The sequence below is a fragment of the Schistocerca nitens genome, chromosome 9 (assembly GCF_023898315.1).
Source record: "Schistocerca nitens isolate TAMUIC-IGC-003100 chromosome 9, iqSchNite1.1, whole genome shotgun sequence".
NCBI lineage: Eukaryota > Metazoa > Arthropoda > Insecta > Orthoptera > Acrididae > Schistocerca > Schistocerca nitens.
The window spans coordinates 350746503-350766793 of NC_064622.1; the positions used below are offsets into that span (position 1 = coordinate 350746503).

The 20291-nt window shown below is 40.4% G+C and overlaps 1 protein-coding gene across 3 annotated transcripts in view; it reads left to right on the top strand.

The window, feature by feature from the left end:
- The window catches only part of LOC126203628 (transcription termination factor 2), a 307259-nt gene that overhangs the window by 255757 nt on the left and 31211 nt on the right, over nt 1-20291 (top strand). For all 3 annotated transcript variants that reach the window (XM_049938002.1, XM_049938001.1, XM_049938003.1), the window contains one exon: nt 15695-15898. In XM_049938002.1, the coding sequence (XP_049793959.1) occupies nt 15695-15898 (204 nt within the window). The remainder of the gene's footprint in view (nt 1-15694; nt 15899-20291) is intronic.

The following is a 20291-nucleotide window of genomic DNA, read 5'->3' on the forward strand; positions in this document are numbered from 1 at the left end:
ATTCAATGGTCAGTACTACGAACAGACTGATGGAGTTTCAGTGGGAAGCCCGTTGTCACCTATTGTGGCCAATTTGTTTATGGAGGACTTTGAGGAACGTGCATTGGAGTCTACATGCAGCCCAAGGCAAGACATCGATATCTTCATCTTCAAGCCATTTTTGAAACATCAGACTCTCGTCACCTAGGTCCTCAAACATTCTAATCCATTCTGTCTCTAGCATCTCAGTGTACGTATTTGAGTTCGTTCTAGTTTCACCCAAGCAATTCATGATTTACCTTTAGCGGCGTAAGGCAGTCCCTTGGTGGTCGCTGGAAGTGAAGCAATTAAGGAGCGTCAGCGAGCTCTACAGCAGCATAGGTGACACTCTTCCCTGGAGCACCTCATAGCCTTTAAATGGCTCCGTGCCCACATTCGCCAACTTATCAAATGATGGAAGCAAGAGTGTTGGGATAGATACGTCTCGACCATTGGGTGCCATACGTCACTTTCCCAAGCCTGGGCAAAGATCAAACGTCTTTTCGGGTACCAGGCCCCAACAGCTGTCCCCGGTGTTGCCATAAATGGCGAGTTATGTACCGACGCAAATGCGATTATTGCCGAGCGCTCTCCTGAGCACTTTGCTCGAGCCTCTGCGTCGGAGAATTACTCCCCCCACCCCCCCCCCACCCCCACCCCCCCTCCTCCCCCCCAGCCTTTCGCACACTCAAACGGCGGCTGGAAGGGAACGTATTCTCATTCACTACATGCTGAGGTGAATCCTATAACGCCCCATTTACAGAGTGGGAAGCTCCTCAGTGCCTTTGCACATTGCCCCGACACAGCTTCCCGGGCCTGATAGCATCCACAGCCAGTTGATTAAACATCTCTCATCTGACTACGAACGACATCTTCTAGTCATCTTCAACTGGATCTTGTGCGATGGCATCTTTCCATTGCAATGGCGGGAGAGCAGCATCATTCCGGTGCTCAAACCTGGTAAAAACCAGCTTGATGTGGGTAGCTATCGGCCCATCAGCATTCTTTGTAAGCTGCTGGAACGTACGATATGTCGGCGGTTGGGTTGGGCCCTGGAGTCACATGGCTTGCTGGCTCCATGTCAGGGCGGCTTCCGCAAGGGTTGCTCTACCACTGATAATCTTGTGTCCAACAAGTCTGCCATCCGAACAGCCTTTTCCAGACGGCAACACCTGATTGTCGTCTTTAGTGACTTACGTAAAGCATATGACACATCCATCTTGGTGACATCATATCTGTGCCACATTGTATGAGCGGGGTCTCTGGGGACCACTCCAGATTTTTATCCGAAACTTCCTGTCGCTCCGTACTTTCCGTGTCCAAGTTGGTGATTCCCATAGTTCCATCCATATCCAGGAGAATGGAGTCCCGCAGGGCTCTGTATTGAGTGTCTCTCTATTTTTAGTGGCCATTAATGGTCTAGCAGCAGCTGTAGGGCCCTCCATCTCAACTTCTCTGTATGCAGACGATTTCTGCATTTCATACTGCTGCTCCAGTACTGTTGTTGGTGAGTGGCGCCTCCAAGGAGCCATCCACAAGGCGCAATCATGGGCTGTAGCCCACAGCTTCCAGTTTTCAGCTGCAAAGTCATGTGTCATGCACTTCTGGCGGCATTGTACCTTTCATCCGGAACCCGCACTTTACCTTAATGACGATCCACTCACTGTAGTGGAGACATATCAATTCCTAGGACTGGTTTTCGATACTTGATTGACTTGGCTCCCTCTTCGTCAGCTTAAGCAGAAGTGCTGGCAGCACCTCAACAACCTCCGTTGCCTGAGCAACACCAATTGGGGTGCAGATCGCTGTTGCTGCTGCAGCTCTACAGAGCCCTTTCCCAATCCCGAATTGACTATGGGAGTGTGGTTTATGGATCGGCAGCGCCTACAGCATTGCATTTACTCAACCCTGTGCAACACCGTGTGGTTCAATTTGCGACAGGAGCTTTTAGGACGAGTCCGGTGACCAGCCTACTGGGTGGAGGCTGGTGTCCCTCCACTGTAGATCAGACGTGCGCAACTGCTCGCCAGTTATGCAGCACACATTCATAGTTCCCCTGAGCATCGGAATTACAGTCTCCTTTTCCCGCCCGTGGCGTTCCAACTCCCGCATCGGCGGCCCAGATCGGGGCGAATGATTGCGGTTCACGGGCAGTCCCTTCTCTACGAACTGGAGTCCTTCACTTCGTCTGGACCTTTTGCATGGCCCTAAGGACTTCGTTAACCCCGCCGCTCTCCGCTGTCACGTCCTCTCGATTCTTGATGTGTTCCAGGCTCTGAAATGGTTTACACTGACTGCTCAATGGCTGATGGTCATGTAGGCTTCACATGTGTTCATGGAGGACATATTGAACAGCACTCCTTTCCAGTTGGCTGCAGTGTTTTCACTGCAGAGCTGGCGGCCATATCTCATGCTCCTGAGTGCATTCGCTCATGCCCTGGTGAGTCATTCCTCCTGTGTACTGACTCATTGAGCAGCCTACAAGGTATCGACCAGTACTACACTTGCCACACTCTTTTAGCTTCCATTCAGGAGTCCATCTATGCCCTGGAACAGTCCTGCCATTCCATGGTGTTTGTGTGGACCCCAGGTCACGTCGGAATCGTTGGAATCCCTGGCAACAAATTTTCCGGCAGGCTGGCCAAACAGACGAAGTGCAAACCACTTCTGGAGATAGGCATCTCCGAAGCTGACCTGTGTTCTGTCTTACACCACAGGGTTTTCCGGCTTTGGGAGACAGAATGGCATAACAGCATGCACAACAAACTGTGTGTCATTAAGGAGACTATGAATGTGTGGAAGTCTTCCATGCAGGCCTCTCCCAGGGAATCAGTTGTCCTCTGCCAGCTCCGCATTGGCCATACCTGGCTAATGCATGGTTACCTGCTCCGTCGCGAAGACCCACCTCAGTGTTGCTGTGGCTCCCAAATGACAGTTGTCCACCTCTTGCTGGACTGCCAACTTTTAACTTTTCCAGCACCCTAATACTTCTATGTAGGTTTTAGCACATGTCCTTTACCACTCTGTGTCCTCCACCCTAGTGCTTTTAGGGGGGAGCTTTTAATGTGTTACAGAGTGGCTGGCTTTCGTTTTTATACTCATGGTTGGCCAGCCACTGTAATCTGCTTTCATGTTTTACTCTCTCCTGTTTCTAGCATCTCTCTGTTGTTTTCCTGTCCTCTTTTGTTCCTTTTAGTGTTTGTTGCCTTCCCTTCACTCTTATGGATTTTCCTTTCTGTCCGTATTATTCTCAAACTTGTAGCATTGTTTTATTAGGAACAAGGGACCGATGACCTCGTAGTTTGGGCCCTTCTCCCACCTTAAAACCAACCAACCACCTTTTACAAATTATTTGTCATTGAACAGTACTAGAACAGTACTGAGAATTTACACACCACACCATATTCAGCTAGCTGGCTATGGCCAATTATTGGACCAATTCACATGGTGTCTGTTGAAAGTTGTACCAACTTCGGAAGGAGGGGAATCATGTACGTTGTGTTTCAAAATGAGATGCTGACAACTTTCCATACCATCCTCATACCTGCCTGTAATTTGTCTCTGTTGTTCTATTTGTTGTATTCTTTGTAAACTACATCCCCCTCCTCCCCCCTCCTCTTGCTACTGCTACTACTGTTCCCACTATTCATGTTACAGTTATTCTAAGTATTTTATCCATTATTAAATGTAAGACTTCATATAACCTGTTTGGTAATGACAACAATGTAAAATGTGTAGAGTGCCTGGTTAGATGTAAGAGGAGACTTGATAGTGATCTTTGTAATCTCCTTGGGCTATCTATTGCACAATTTTATTCCTTGATGGAGAATGCTGTTTTGAGTTTTATCTTTCTCCTTTCTTGTGTAAATTCAGTCCAGGTTCTGTTCCGTGGTCAAGGATATAGCTGTTTCTGCAGTAATTACCAAGATTATTTTTTATGCACGTAGCTGATTGGCAATTTCCTCATTTGGTGCGATTAAAATCCCCAGGGTTTTAAACAGACCTTGACAGTGACCCCTACCACTATTTTTATTATTCGTAAGGCCATTTTCTGTAGTTTGAAAACTATATTCACATTTTATGCTTTCAAACATAGGAATTATAGAGCCAGCCAGTTGCAAGTATCTGTTTGGTACATTTACCTACATTTCACCCCCTACTAAGGATGTCTTCATCAGAATGAAATATTGAGAAACTGTAAAATTACGTTGCGGGAAAGCAGTGTTCAGAATTTAAAGCAGCTCTGAATTCTGATCATTGCTTTCTTGCAATATAATTTTATGATTTCTCAGAATTTCATTCTGATGAAGGCACCCTTAGTAGGTGTCGAAACCTAAGTCAATGTACCAAACTGTTATTTGCAACCAGTTGGCTGTATAACTCCTAAGTTTGACACTTACGTACAGTTGCTGAGAAACAGCCATTTTTAAAACTAATTTTGTACTTTTGTCTCCCAGGAAGGAATTCTGTAGCTAAGATTTGAGTATGCATGCTAAATAATGCATAACTAAAAGGTAGTAGTCATTATACACTGGTGACAGGATGCTAAGGGCATAACATGCTAATTAGATTGTAAGTATCTTCGCATGTTTAAACCACTTAAAATGACCGAGCGAGGTGGCGCAGTTGTTAGACACTGGACTCGCATTCGGGAGGACGACGGTTCAATCCCGCGTCCGGCCATCCTGATTTAGGTTTTCCATGATTTCCCTAAATCGCTCCAGGCAAATGCCGGGATGGTACCTTTCAAAGGGCACGGCCGACTTCCTTCCCCTTCCTTCCCTAATCCAATGAGACCGATGACCTCGCTGTCTGGTCTCCTTCCCCAAAAACCAACCAACCACTTAAAATGAGAATCAGTATTCATTCGTTTAACAGTCTTTTTGTCTCTCTTTGGACTGAAATTGGTGGCATTTGTTGTCTTTATACTCAATTTATCTTCATTACATTGTTGTTTCAACAGTTTGCAAAAAATGATTATTTTCCCTAGTCCTTGGTGGTAGAGTATGCCCAGGTTTAAATCTTTCTTTTTATTTTGTTTGATTTTTTCTTTTCTGATGAAAGTAAATTTAATGCCATGAACACTTGGTGGAAAAGTGAAACTCAGTTATAAGTGTAAGAAGCTGCTGTGCCTATTGATTGGTTGTTACAAGCTTGCTCTCCCTACTAACCCCAATCCCCCTTCCCGTTTTTAAAAAAAATCTCCAGCCTCATTACAAGGTGACTTTCCATGACTTGTACCAAAGAAATTCCATTCTGTCATCATTCCTGAGTCTCTCTTATGACAGTACAAATCGAGAAACTTATCATAACTGAAAGAATGTATGTGGGATATCTGAGTAAACTGTGATTTTACATATTTGATCTGCTCCTTGATGGAAACATGCACAGTAATTATGTGATGTTGCAGAAGTCACTGACAGTCAAAGACTAATAGATTCCATTTCCTGATTTTGGCGAAGAACATTGTATTGCATTCTGAATGATAAATGAATTGTTTTCAGCAAACTTCATTAGGATAATAAGTTTATCTTCCCTTAGATCACGTTTAAACGTTTTGAGATGCAAGCTGGTATTTTTCTGTATGATGGTGGGATGACAAACTCCAAATTTTTGTTGCTACTACTACAAAAATTGCTTTGTGTCCAGGTGTCTTGATCGGTATAGACCCATTTCTTGTACACAATAATTTCCTAAGGAACATGCTCTATAAAATAGCTGGCAACTGCAAATGTTACAGCTTCAGACCCAGGACATTTTTCACAGCAGATATTAAGCCGTCTTTCTGAGAAGCTCCTTATTGTTTTCACTAATTACTGCTCCACTGAGTGTAAGTGTGACATTCTGAAAAACACACACACACACACACACACACACACACACACACACACACACACACGCGAGAGAGAGAGAGAGAGAGAGAGAGAGAGAGAGAGAGAGAGTGCATGCATTCCAGCTGATCAAACTGTTACTCATCATTTTGTTCTAATTTTACAGAATTTTTGAGAACCATATTTCTCTGCCCATTTCGATTCCTGTAGCACGTACACATTTTCTGTGGAAAGCAAAGCAATGATCTTTACTGCATGTACAGGGCTATTACAAATGATTGAAGCGATTTCATAAATTCACTGTAGCTCCATTCATTGACATATGGTCACGACACACTACAGATACGTAGAAAAACTCATAAAGTTTTGTTCGGCTGAAGCCGCACTTCAGGTTTCTGCCGCCAGAGCGCTCGAGAGCGCAGTGAGACAAAATGGCGACAGGAGCCGAGAAAGCGTATGTCGTGCTTGAAATGCACTCACATCAGTCAGTCATAACAGTACAACGACACTTCAGGACAAAGTTCAAAAAAGATCCACCAACTGCTAACTCCATTTGGCGATGGTATGCGCAGTTTAAAGCTTCTGGATGCCTCTGTAAGGGGAAATCAACGGGTCGGCCTGCAGTGAGCGAAGAAACAGTTGAATGCGTGCGGGCAAGTTTCACGCGTAGCCCGCGGAAGTCGACGAATAAAGCAAGCAGGGAGCTAAACGTACCACAGCCGACGGTTTGGAAAATCTTACGGAAAAGGCTAAAGCAGAAGCCTTACCGTTTACAATTGCTACAAGCCCTGACACCCGATGACAACGTCAAACGCTTTGAATTTTCGGTGCGGTTGCAACAGCCCATGGAAGAGGATGCGTTCAGTGCGAAACTTGTTTTCAGTGATGAAGCAACATTTTTTCTTAATGGTGAAGTGAACAGACACAATGTGCGAATCTGGGCAGTAGAGAATCCTCACGCATTCGTGCAGCAAATTCGCAATTCACCAAAAGTTAACGTGTTTTGTGTAATCTCGCGGTTTAAAGTTTACGGCCCCTTTTTCTTCTGCAAAAAAAAACGTTACAGGACATGTGTATCTGGGCATGCTGGAAAATTGGCTCATGCCACAACTGGAGACCGACAGCGCCGACTTCATCTTTCAACAGGATGGTGCTCCACCACACTTCCATCACGATGTTCGGCATTTCTTAAACAGGAGATTGGAAAACCGATGGATCGGTCGTGGTGGCGATCATGATCAGCAATCATGTCATGGCCTCCACGCTCTCCCGACTTAATCCCATACGATTTCTTTCTGTGGGGTTATGTGAAAGATTCAGTGTTTAAACCTCCTTTACCAAGAAACATGCCAGAACTGCGAGCTCGCATCAACAATGCTTTCGAACTCATTGATGGGGACATGCTGCGCCGAGTGTGGGAGGAACTTGATTATCGGCTTGATGTCTGCCGAATCACTAAAGGGGCACATATCGAACATTTGTGAATGCCTAAAAACTTTTTTTGAGTTTTTGTATGTGTGTGCAAAGCATTGTGAAAATATCTCAAATAATAAAGTTATTGTAGAGCTGTGAAATCGCTTCAATCATTTGTAATAACCCTGTATATGTTTGTGCCTGAAAGTCTAACTGTCCCCCCGCCCTCTCCAGGACATACTCTCCTAAATTCATCATCTTAAAAACAATTTTTCACTCTACAAGTGATTTTTGCTGGTAATATCTTCTTTGTTAATTTTCAGCAAGTGGCTGCAATGCCCTTCTCTGCCTTAAGCCTTCAAGCACACTGTACCATCCTTTCTCATAAACTTTAGGCCACAGTCTTCATCAGAAAAAGAGGAACACAATACCATTCATTTACATAACTAAACACACCTCATGAACATGACCACCAGCTCTGTCAGCTTGGGGACAAGTTGCCAGAGTGGGTGGTCATGTGTGCATGAAGAGTGCATCACTTGTGTGAATGAATGCTATGTTGTTCTCTTTTTCTGACAAAGGCTGTGGCCTAAAGTGTATGTGTAAACGTCTTTTAATTGTGCCTCTCTGCAACTTAATGTGTTACCTTTGTGGTATGTAGCAATCAGTCTTTCCTACATTGTTAGTATTCCTACCTAGAAGGTCCATTGTTTGATTTTACCATCCTTTCTGATATTTCAAAATCTGCTGCTGTTTCTCTGATTGTCAAACTTATAGGTTCCAAGTTACAATTTGTGTCTGTTCTTTATTATTGGATTCCTGCATGTTGCCATTCATTTCAGTCAGAAAATGTGCACACTCAGCGCAGTTTCCACGTTGCTTACTTTTATTGGCTCGTTCAGTTTGCCATTTCGCACTCGTAGCATTTACAACATGATATTCAATTGTAGTCTGTGCCCTTTGAATTTTCTGCTTCAAATACTGAAGCTCATCTCTGGTACTTACAGCTCATTTCAGGTGTGAAATATCAACTAATGATAAAACTTTGTCCAGATATTTATTTAATGCAATCTTTCAAGCTGGACAAATTATCTGATTTGGCTTTATATTATGAAGATGCTGCTTCTTTGTCTTCTTCAGAGCACAAGCCTTATTTCCTGTTTTAATATCAACTGCCCAAATTCCCGTCTTCAAATTAGAGTACTTTTTGCCACAGGAATTAAATCATTTTTCTTGTAAACTCTCATATTTAGTCAAAAGCAAGCCTTCATAGCATAGACGAACTTGAGATGTGTTGTCCAGTTTTGCTTCAGAGCATTGGAAGAACTCTTGTTCGCATTCACCAAAATCCATAAACAGTTTCAGGGCAGCCTTGTTTTTGTGTGGAAAATTACATTACACTTTGAAGCTCCACCCCCTTGCTATGTTGAGCAAGAAGGTAAGCTGCTTCCTTGTGTGTCCATTTCTACTCAATCGCAAAAGTATTACCTGCAAAATGCCATTGGCTCAAATTTTAATTGAATGAAATTGTGCAAATTTTATACCACCAGAATAAAACATTCAATGAAGATATATGCACATAACTAAACAAGTATTAAACAAAACTAGTATTATTGTAAATACAGATCAGATTATAAGTGTTTCATTATCTTGTAAAGCATATAAGAGCTACCTTTAGAGAAAAGAATCCACTCGCTACACAACAAACACAACAATAAAACACAGATAGTTTGAACAAGGCTGTACAAGAATGAAACTAACATAATTATTGCCAATTGTTAAAGCAGCTATTGACATGAGATTTTCTGCACATTGTGTACCTTATGGTATTTTCCACATGAAATTAGTCGGTTAAATAGCTACAGTTTTATATTTGTATAAAAATGCTGAAATGCAAACTTACTTTTAAACTTACAGCTATTTAACAAACTAATGTCACATAAAAAACCATAAGTTACACATTTAAGAGAGAATTAAATACTGTACGAGATTGATGATGAACATTTTTATCATGCATGGCATTGTTCAACATGTAGTGCTCTTCGTTTGGGAAGAATTTTTGATAAGACAGGCCCCAAAAAATTATGGTTTTCAAATACGATCACCTCAAATTATTAGAACTACAAAAAAGAGAGGTCTATCCTTTTTACTTCATTCCTTATTCCATTTCATTTTTTACAAAAAGAATTTAGTAGAGCTGAACACAATAGAGATGTTTAAAGCAACAGAAAAGATTGAAACTTCTGGTCAGATTAAACCTGTGTGCTGCATGCTGAAACTCAAATTCATAACCTTTGTCTTTCATGGCGCATGTGCTCTTCTTAGAGTGTTAGTCTTGTAAGTTCTGTGAAGTTTGGAAGGTGGGAGATGAGGTACCGGCAGAAATAAAGTTGCAAGGACAGGTTGTGAAACATACTTCGATAGCTCCATTGGTAGATTCATTACCTGTGAAAGGCAAGGGTCCCAAGTTCAAGTCTTAGTCTTGCACACATTTTTAATCTGCCAGGAAATTTCATATCATTTCACATTCAGCTGCAGTATAAAAATTCTGTTCTCGAACAAAAAATGACTACTTATTTGCAGGTTTTGGGTTGTGAAGGAGGAACACTTAGAATGGAACCTGGATCAGTGTGGTGATGTGTATTCTTGGTTGTTGAGTGCAGTATTTGTCTGATGCCTAGTAATTGACTCAGAGTAATATGGAGGCAGCCAGGTGTCAGTACCCATACTCAGGCACTCTGTGCCTCAGTTACTTTCTGTAATGTTTGAGCTCATTATCATTTACGAATGTCAGGTACCTTTCATCACTATCCATCAAGGGTAATCTGAGAGCTGTGTAGTATGAGCACAGGTTCCTCCAACTTTATTTTCTATATATTAATGCATGAGACACCTTGCCCACCATATGAACACAATCCTGCAAGATACTTGACTGAGCATGTTACAGATCAATTGAAACCTGCAGTGCATTGTTGCTTGAACTCTCATTGCGCACAAGGTGACTTCAGGAGTGCTGCTCTCAAGGAGTTGAACAGGCTTGAGCAAACAAAGTGTGATATCGTGTGACAGGGGTGGGAGAGTCATAAGTTTTGTGATGTTAAATGTATAAATCTAAAGTATCACAACCCTATAAACTTCAGCTCTAATAAAATACTTTAAAATATTACTAACTGATCAACATTATTAAATAAGGTTTACATTTGTTCGCATCGGTTTTTGACACATGGCAGCACCACAAGTTCACGCTTGCTGCAGCTACAATGCTGCCCATTGGCCACCTTTGATGTACGTGAAATGCCGATACTGCGTTTGAAGTGTTGACAAAAATAGCCATTGTGCCAATTTTGTGTTGTCAAAACAACTAGAACCAGTGGGCATAAAGTTAAGTTAGTGTTTTATATTATTTTAATTTTTTGTTCTCCCCACTAAAAATATATTTAGCATTCTGTGGCTGATTGAAGAACAGAATAACCTATAACAACAAGTTTGGTGGTTTAATTAACTACTTACTATAAAGTAAGTTCGGCCAGTTTCAGTGCTGTTTTCACTACACACACACACACACACACACACACACACAAAGGATAGTTCCTGTCTGCACAGCTCAGAAAAGCTGGTGGTGGTGGTGGTGGGTCCAGTAGACACGGGTTGTGAAGCACTCATTGAAATCTCACATGTTGTGCCACTGGGTGGTCCATCATGTTTATGTACCAGTTTGGCAGTGGCCATTCATTCTAGCTGACTTTTAGTTGGTTGTCATACCAATGTAAAACGCTGTGCAGCAGTTGCAGTAGATCTGATATATAACATGGCTGCTTTCACAGGTCGCCTAGCCTGTGATGGGGTGAGATAAGCTTATGAGGGGACTGGAGTAGGTGGTGCTGGGTGGGTGGATTGTGCAGATCTTGCATCTGGGTCTTCCACAGGGGTGTGATCCCTGTGGCAGGGAACTGGGGGTGGGAGTGACATAGTGATGGACTAGGATGTAGTGGAAGTTGGGTGGGTGGTGGAAAACCACTTTGGTAGCATGTCCCTCATTTCAGGGCATGATAATAGATAATCAGAGCCTTGACAAAGGCCGTTGTTCTGTCGTTCCAGTCCACGGTGGTATTGGGTGACAAATGGGATGCTTCTTTGTTATTGATTTTTGGAATGGATGTGAGGCTCGTGTGTTTGTGAGGATATGGCATGAGGGATCTGGTTGTGAATTATGTCTGGAGGTTATTGCCTGTCTGAGAAGACCTTTGTGTGGCCTTCAGCATACTGGCCAAGGGAGTTCTCATCACTGCAGATGTGTCAACCATGGCTGGCGAGACTGTGTGAGGCAGTTTTTGGTGTGGAACAGGTGGCATCTGTTAAAGTGCAGGTACTGTTGGTGATTGGTGGGTTTGATGTGGACCAAGGTGTGGATGGAGCCTTCTGAGAGGAGATCAACATATAGTTAGGTGGCACGATGGATGGAGGAGGACCAGTTGAAGTGGATGGGAAAGAAGGTATTGAGGCTGTGGAGGAATAAGGATAAGGTGTCCTGGCCTTGGGTCCAGATTATAAAAATGTCTTCAATAAACCAGAACAAGACCATGGGTTTCGAGTTTTGGGAAGCTAGGAATGTTTCGTGTAGGTGACCCATGGAGAGGTTGGCATAAGAGTGTGTCATGCAGGTGCCCATGGCTGTGACACGAATTTATTTGTATACCTTCCCTTCAAAGGTGAAGTGTTTATGGGTTATGATGTATTTGCTTAGGTATATGAGAAATGAAGTGGTGGGTTTGGAATGACATGCATACATGTCTGAAGGAACAAACACTGCTCCCGATCAACAGATGTATGAAATAGAAGAAACGTTTTCCCGGTCTGGCACAAATTGTTATGTCACCAATAAACTGTGAAGCTGAAGTCCAATAGTGTTCATGATGTGAACACACATCTTCGGTTCCATACAACTGTAGATGGCATCAGTGTCCGTTGTGAGAGGCAGTGTTCAGTCGCAGCAAGGCCATGGACGTGAGGGATGTTGGTTTATAAGGAGGTTGCATCAACAGTGACAAGTAGGGATCCAGGAGGTAAGGTTGTGGGGATGCTAGGTTTTGGACAAACGGTTGGAGATGTTGATCAACAAATGCCAGGATTCTTTGTGGGGGCTCTTAACCAGCCACAATGGGGTTACCAGGATTGTTAGGTTTGTGGATTTTGGGGAGCATGTAGAAGATGGGTGTGGGGTTCTCGTTGGGGTGAGTAGGGTGATGGATTCAGGGAAAAGCTTCTGTGAAGATCCTAGGGATGGGATTAGAGGTTGTGTTGGACATCTAGGATGGCGTCACTTTGGCAGAGCTTGTAGATGGAGGCGTCGGACAACTGGCGGAGGCCCTCTGCCAGGTAGTCACTCCTATTCATCACAACAATGGTGGAACATTTGTCTACCAGGAGGATGATCAGGTCAGGATCCATTTTTAGGTAGTGTAGAGCAGACCTTTCTTCTCTTTAAAGACTGTTGTTCTTAGGAAGGGACCTGGGTAAGTATGGTGAGGCCAAGTTGGAAGTTAGGAAGTCCTGGAAGGTGACCAGGGGATGGTTTGGTGGGATTGTGGAAAGGTCATGGCTGAGTGGTGGTATGAATTGGGACAGACAGGGTTTGATGTTAGGATTGAATTTGCTTTAGTTGAAGGTGTTGGTGGCAAAGAATTGTTTCCATTGTGGGCAGCAGGAGAAGGGGAGTAGATCTTTCACAAATCCAACATGGTTAAACTTGTGAATAGAGCTGAATGTGAGGACTTTGGATGGGACTGAAACTTCTGGGGGGAGGAGGGGGAGCTGAGGATTTTGGTGGTAAGGTTAACAACAGTGTTCTGGGATTGTTTCGACTCTGGATTTCGTGGAGTGTTGGTAGGAGTTTTTGGGGGACGTGGTAGGTTGAAAAGATCAGCTAGGCAGGGTCTGGGCACTATAAGGGATTGACAAAGAGGAACACTGTGGCTGGAATAGGGGTTGGATACTGGTGCCCCAAGGTGGGGGTATTCAACATTTTATATGTTTACTTTCAATTACAGGAAGAAACAAAACAGGACATGCCAGAAGAAAAAGATGTTAATTTACAATCAATTGGAAGCCAGTTACTTCAGACAGTACCTAAATCAGTGCCTGGTCAGTACACTTAAGATGAAGCAACACAAAAAAAAGCATTAAGGAAATATGTTAAAGGTGACTCTTAAAAACTTAATTTGACATAGAAAACTGTGAAAGTAATTTTGACTTGGCAGCCGCTTTTAAAATTTGAAATACTATTGGTTGGCCTAGAGTAGAAGAAAATCAGTCCAGTGTACTTGACGTCATCTCGGAGATTGCACGTTTTTGTGGTGTAGCTTATGGTTCATGTCACACTGAAATTATAAGGTACTGCAAAACATTGGACAATTATTAGGTAAACAAGGCTATACTACTAGTCGATCAGGGCTATACTCAAGACTTCTTCCCAGAAAAGTCAATACAGAAGAACAAAAAAAGCACATGGTAACTGTTCCTGTTAAATTGTGCAATCCAGACTCTTGCTACACATGAAGCTTAAAGATGACCAATTCTATACAGGTACGATAAGGAACCTTGAATTTTTAGCTTTAGTTTTAGGCCTTGGACAAGTATTGTTTTTATCAATGAATGATGAAGCACTTGTGCCATTATGTATTGAAATAGCGAAAGCTCAAGCACCAATAATAATGTGTCTTGGCTACTGTGTAAATTTGCCAGTTCATGATTTTGTTGTTACCGAAAAACAAACTTATTCACTGTATTTATGCAGGTGTTGTAATAAAGATAGATGGTGAAGGGATCCTGAAGCTTTGACACCTCTGTGCCTACATTTGTAGCGAAAAACATTCTTCCTCTAATGCAGAGATTCATTCCACAGATATACATAGACTTTCTGACTTGCCGGCATTCAAAAATTAATGATAACTCAAGAATAATACTTTGTAAAACCTGTGTTTATCTTTATTAGTGATCATGTTTCTGATGAAAATCCAAGATATGAGCAAATTATAGTTCCAACTGTTCAACATTTTAAAGATTTTGACTTTGATGCTATTTACATTACCACATATGCTCCAGGAAGAAGCTCATTTAATAGAGTGGAGCAACAAATGGTGTCTCTTATTTGTTAACTTGCTGTTGCATTAACACATGACTATTTTGTTTCACATCTTGATTCCAGCGATCCAACTACTGACTTGGAGCTAGAAAAACAGAACTTTGAGGGTGCAGGCACCGTCTTGGCTAATATTTGGAGCCAGTTGGTCATTTATACTATTTTCCTCTGGTTGACAAATACATTGTGCAAACAGATACCTCACTGAATATTGTACAGGCTAGGACATTGGAAAATTATGTTTCTTGGTACACAAATCATGTACATGAATCACAATATTTTTTACAAATTGTAAAATGGGAGTAGATCATTAGTTGTTGTTGTGTGTAATGATGTAGCCTGTGACGATTATTACAAGTGGGGTTTTTACTGCACCCTGCTTTGATTAAACAGACTTGAGATGGGTATGTACACTTAGGAAAATTATGACTCCAAAGGTAAATTTGCTCCTCTGTTACTTCAGCTATCTTTAGGTCTCTGATCGTCACCCACATTTGAAGCAAGTTCTGTATGATGGCTTTTGCCCTAGTGTTAAGGCATGTTTATTTAAATGATCATGTTCCATTTGTGGTCTACATTTTTCATCATACAAAGCCACTAACCAATACATGCAATCACATAAGAATCAACAATTGTTTTGCCCATCACAAAGATTTGATGCTATGCAGTTGGATGAAGATGATGTGATCACATAAAATGTTCCTAACGTTATCCAAATCAAGAACAAAGTGACTGCTATGCCAGTCACGAATAATATACAGGAATGAGTTCAAAGTTCACGGACACAAATTGATTTAATTATGTAGTGTTCATTTGATTTGTTGTGTTATATAAATTTTCTGAAATGTGTGATTCATTTAGGGTTTTATGAAAAACAGATTTTATATAGAATAATATAAACAATGTTGGAAGCACTGTTTTAATTTAATAATTTCTAAATTTAAAACTGCAAAATACATGATATTACACCTATGGAGGGGAGTCAAACAAATGTGATCACCTGGGACAGATTCCCTGAACCCCTTGATTCTACACCCACACTCATTTGCATATATTCTTCTGGTTCAAAATTTTCTTCAACAACTACAACACATTTTCTGCAGCATTGTGTAATTAAAGGCTACACAGTTTTCTACAGCAGTTGGTTTTTAGAGTTGTTAATTTTATTAAATTGTAAGTTATATTGCAGTTCTGATAAGCTCTCTCCCCCCCCCCCCCCCCTTATATTGTTGCTGCAGATCAGCTATTGCATTATTAAGTTTTAATAATGGTTGATATTTGTTTTCTATTACAGATGCTGGAAGAAGATGCAAAGGAAGTAGATGGTATTGAGGATGATTCTGGCATTGATCAGGATATGCTCTCAAAGTTGAGCAACTTGAGTCTAACAGAAGCAAATACTGAAGATGCCATCACCAATAGTGATCCCAATGAAATAGAAAAAAAAGTACTTGTTGAAAGTAATCCTGTATTTGATGTGAAGAGATGCAGTTCAAAAGTAAGCATGTTGTTGCTGAATAGTAACAAAGTTTCTAATCAGCTAATTCATGTTTTCATTTCAACTTATTTATAAATACAATGGAAAAAATGGTCACACATCCATAATTATATTCTACTATGTTATTCTCAGTATGTTAGTAATAAGAGGAGTGTCTATCATCTACAGTAATGAATACTTTTATAGTGTGTCGGTTTAACAAAATATAAATTGTTTCTGTGTACTGCTCATGCATTTTTATGTAAACAGCCAGATGTGTTTTATCTTTTTAGCAAGATGACCTTAGTGGTTCTCAGTAAAATGTCTGATTAATTACTTGAAGATCAGGCAGTTTTTCCTGAAGTACTTTTTCCTGTAGAGTCACTTCAGTTTTGTAATCGAATGCCTCAAACTGCTATTTCTGCTACTGCACATTGTATTAGGCTTACAGCCATGGAAACTTCACACTTCTCTCTGTTAGTTTTTTGAAGAATGTTGTTACTTTTGCCTCATATTGATGTCCTCTGTAACACATGAAATGAACATGTTATTATGCATGCTCTTTGGTTCAGCAACATTTAATACAGAAATCAGTGTTCTTTTGTTTCACCATAGCTGGTTTCACATTAAATGATAACAGTGGGTGCTTATTTTCATGACAGAGTTCTCATGTAAAGTAAAGCATTCTCAGAAACAACCAAACTAACCATTAGCCTAATATCATGTGCATCACCAAAAAATGGCATGTGAAATGTTATGTTATTAAATTATAGTGAGTATATGAAAAAGTATGACATTCAAGCAGTTTTTTTACATGGGGGAAGACTGTGTGATCTTCTAGTAATGAATTACACATTTTACTATCTTCTTATTTTTAAGGCAAAATGTGTCTGGGTGTATAAACAAAAATTCATGTGTGGCATGCAAAAAGGCATTTTCTCAGTAACTAGTGCAATTTATGTGTACTGCAAAAAATAAGCACAACAAGAAGATTGCCACAAATATGGTAGTAATCATACCTAAATTTCCTCTCACACAAGTGAAAGGGTGCTGCAATCCATTGTGTGGACATGCGGGGTCACTTCATAGATTGCTCGTGCGCGTGGGCAAATTGCAGTGATCAGTCGCAGATCGCATGTGAATTACAGCGATCTGATGGATCACATACAATTCGTTAATGCAGTATGGCTGCCTGGCAGGCTAGCTGTGATGTGTGGTAATATGGCTGTGACTTGTTTGTCTCGGTATTAAGCATTGTTGTGTTTTGTTTCATTTCACCTTGCCCACATTGAATAAGAATATTATGTTAGAATTTATAGTTGTTCAGGGACCACGAATTACATTGTAGAGTGAGTTGCCATTTGTAGTGGGAAGTAATAGGTAATACACCCTCTGATTATGCAGTAATTAGCATTTTGGAGCACAAGATTTAGAAATAGTATTGATGGGAAGTTCATAGTTAGTCGCCATACACTCAGCTGAATCTGATGATTTTGTGATATTTATGAAACAATTTCATGCATTATTAAATTTATTAACTTCTAAACAGAATGATGTGCCATAATATTAAATGGGCTCTCCCTCGTACAGTTTATAATGAGTTATGATAATCATCACTGCCACTATTGATAACAATTCTACACTTTGAAATTTGCAAATAGGTTGTGTAAATACTCACAGTTAGTTTATAACACTAATGAATAAAAAAGAAATTAATGACTAGTAAAGAAAAAATGAATTGTGTTAGTGCATTGGAAAGATGTACACAACACATTTGGCATCAGTGAAAAGAATAATATATTCTGTAAAGTAATCAACACTTCCCAAGAAAAGGATTTCAAAACAACTTTAATTAATTACAATTCTAGTTTTTTTAACTATTTTTTTTTTCAAATATTCATGTGGATATGATGATCAACTGCAACTGCTGTTAAACATAAAAGTTCATTTTTCACAACAGAAATTCTCAATAAAATGGCTTTAGTAATAACAGGTGAAATTGCTGATATTTAGTGGGATTGAGACAAGTGACTGATTGCAGCAGTAGTGCATGCGACATATTGCTGGGATCCAGCACTTGTATGTGCGACCCTTAAAAAATATAATTAAGAACCCTAGATTTGGGGCAGGCAGGGGGAGGAGGGTGGGTTGGGTTAGGGGAGGATGAACACTGATGATAGACATATTTAAAAGTGAAAACACAAATCATAGCTTTTGGGAATTATTATTGTAGTTCTGTTATCTGCTCCTCTCACCCTGAGGTCTTGGTGACTTGCCACTTCATTCTAACCTTTCCCATCCTATCCATTTGTCCTCCCTGAAGAACAAACTACTAGTTTCAGAAGCTGGTATTAATGTTTCCACTTTTAAATGCGCTAGTGGCAGTACTGAAAGTTTGCCTTCTTAAGCTAAGTAGTGGCTATCCATGCGATTGCAATATTATAGTTTTCTCAAGTAAATTATCTGCTTCTTATCACTCATCTTAGAATATTCACTATTAAAATTTTAACACAAGTCTTTTTCGTCTTCTCTAAAAGCTTTGTAGACTGTTCTTTAAACAGAGAGAGATTGTTGACAGATCACAATATAACCAATTCTTGAGTATTGTTTGACAGCCTTGGGTCCTTTACAAGATGGAAGGGGGAAAACGAGATGCAAAGAAGAACTCTATACGATTTTTCATGGTGTTGTGTAAAGAGCATCACAAAATCTTTGACAAAATCAAAAAGTGACTCCAAAAGGAGGATTTAAATCATGAAAATGCTTAATATAAATGTGGTAGATGGTCAAAGATTTTTATGGCTCCTCTGTGCCTCTCTAAATCTAAGTGATGCATGAGCAAGTCATTTCTCATCCTAGTATTGTATTTATGAATGTTGGTATTGTTTTCAAAAATGTTGGTATTGTTTTCAAATTGTGATTAATAGACAACAAACTTTATATATGAGTAAATGCACTATGTGGCTGTTGTCAATTACTCTCAATAAAGAGTCGTTCAAAAAACAGTACTGCAAGACGCTAGTGAGTTAAATTGGGAAAAGTCCAGTAGACATTTGTGTAGATCTGTAATATTTAACTTAAAGCTCAGGTTCTTCTCAATATGTATAAACTCCTAAAAATTTGGGATATTATTTTTTGTCTATTGATTTCTTTTTCATTCATTATTTTAGATTGGTGTTCAGCAGGATTTCCTTGACATCTTTTTGTAACTTTTGCCTGTACATTTTGCACAACTTGAAATACTGTTGTGGTGTCAAGCCTGTGAACCAAATTTTTTCCCCTGCCTAGCTTTTACACCAAAATTTAACGTTTGTGATTGACAGGAGCTTTCTGGAGTGCAATTTTCAGTGTACAATAGAGACAGTCAGGTGCAAGTAGGTAACAGATCTCTGTAATATTATACTGTTTATGTTCACTTCACATGGGTAATATTTAACTTACCTAGCATTTATACACATAAATATAGACGCGTTCTGTAAACAAACTATATGCCCTGCAGCCAGGTGGCTCGCGAGTTTTGGTGTTCTCATAAAGATAAGTCATTTTAAATTACAATAACATTTAGTTTAGTACTGATTACGTGGTAAATATGTGTATTAGTGTGCTTTTTAAGCGTACCATTAAAGGTTTCATTTTTATTTACATAATATAGCAGAAAATGTGAAAATATCGTACAGTTGGTTTGTAGTCGTATTTTCTGTTTATGTTTTGCCACAGCGAATCTATAGACCGTTGTTTAATTGTTCTTTGCTCTCTCCAGCAATTTAGCTGTTGTGTACCTCTTTGTTATTTAACTCACATTTCCGGAAAATAGCGTAAAGTTCAAGTTGTTGTTTCAGAAACTTTGCACTGTTGTTTTTGTTTACATATAGTTGCGTATAGCCCAAATTAGTGGAATCAGATTTTCATGTTTATCTGTAATTTAACAGACCTATTCTTAATAAACTGTTGCGTTTATCATGAGTGAAAAGTGCTTGACTTGCCGTAGAATTGTTAGGTTGGGGCTTTGGTGTGACGGATGCTGTAGTATTTTTTATGTGGGTGACTGTAGTGGCATGGGAGTAGGGGAAGTAAATAAGACTTGTCAGTGGTTTTGTAGGATATGTAGTAGAGACAGTAAGATACTAGAACAGGATGGAAAAATTGCCATCCTTCAGGCTGAGTTAGACAAGGCCAGGGGAGATCTTGACAGGTTAAGGAGGGAAAAGGGCAAAGAGAGGTGGGAAGTGGCAACGGGAGGAACAGGCCTAGAACTTCATCTGACAGCTTCGTGGTGAATGTGGAAAATAGATTTCACCTGTTGCTTCAGTTAGAACATGGTGAGTCTCAAGAAGGTGCAGGTGTAGACAGGGCACAACAAACTTTCAGCAGCAAATTGAAAAGTAGGAATGTAGGGAAATCAATAAAGAGAAAG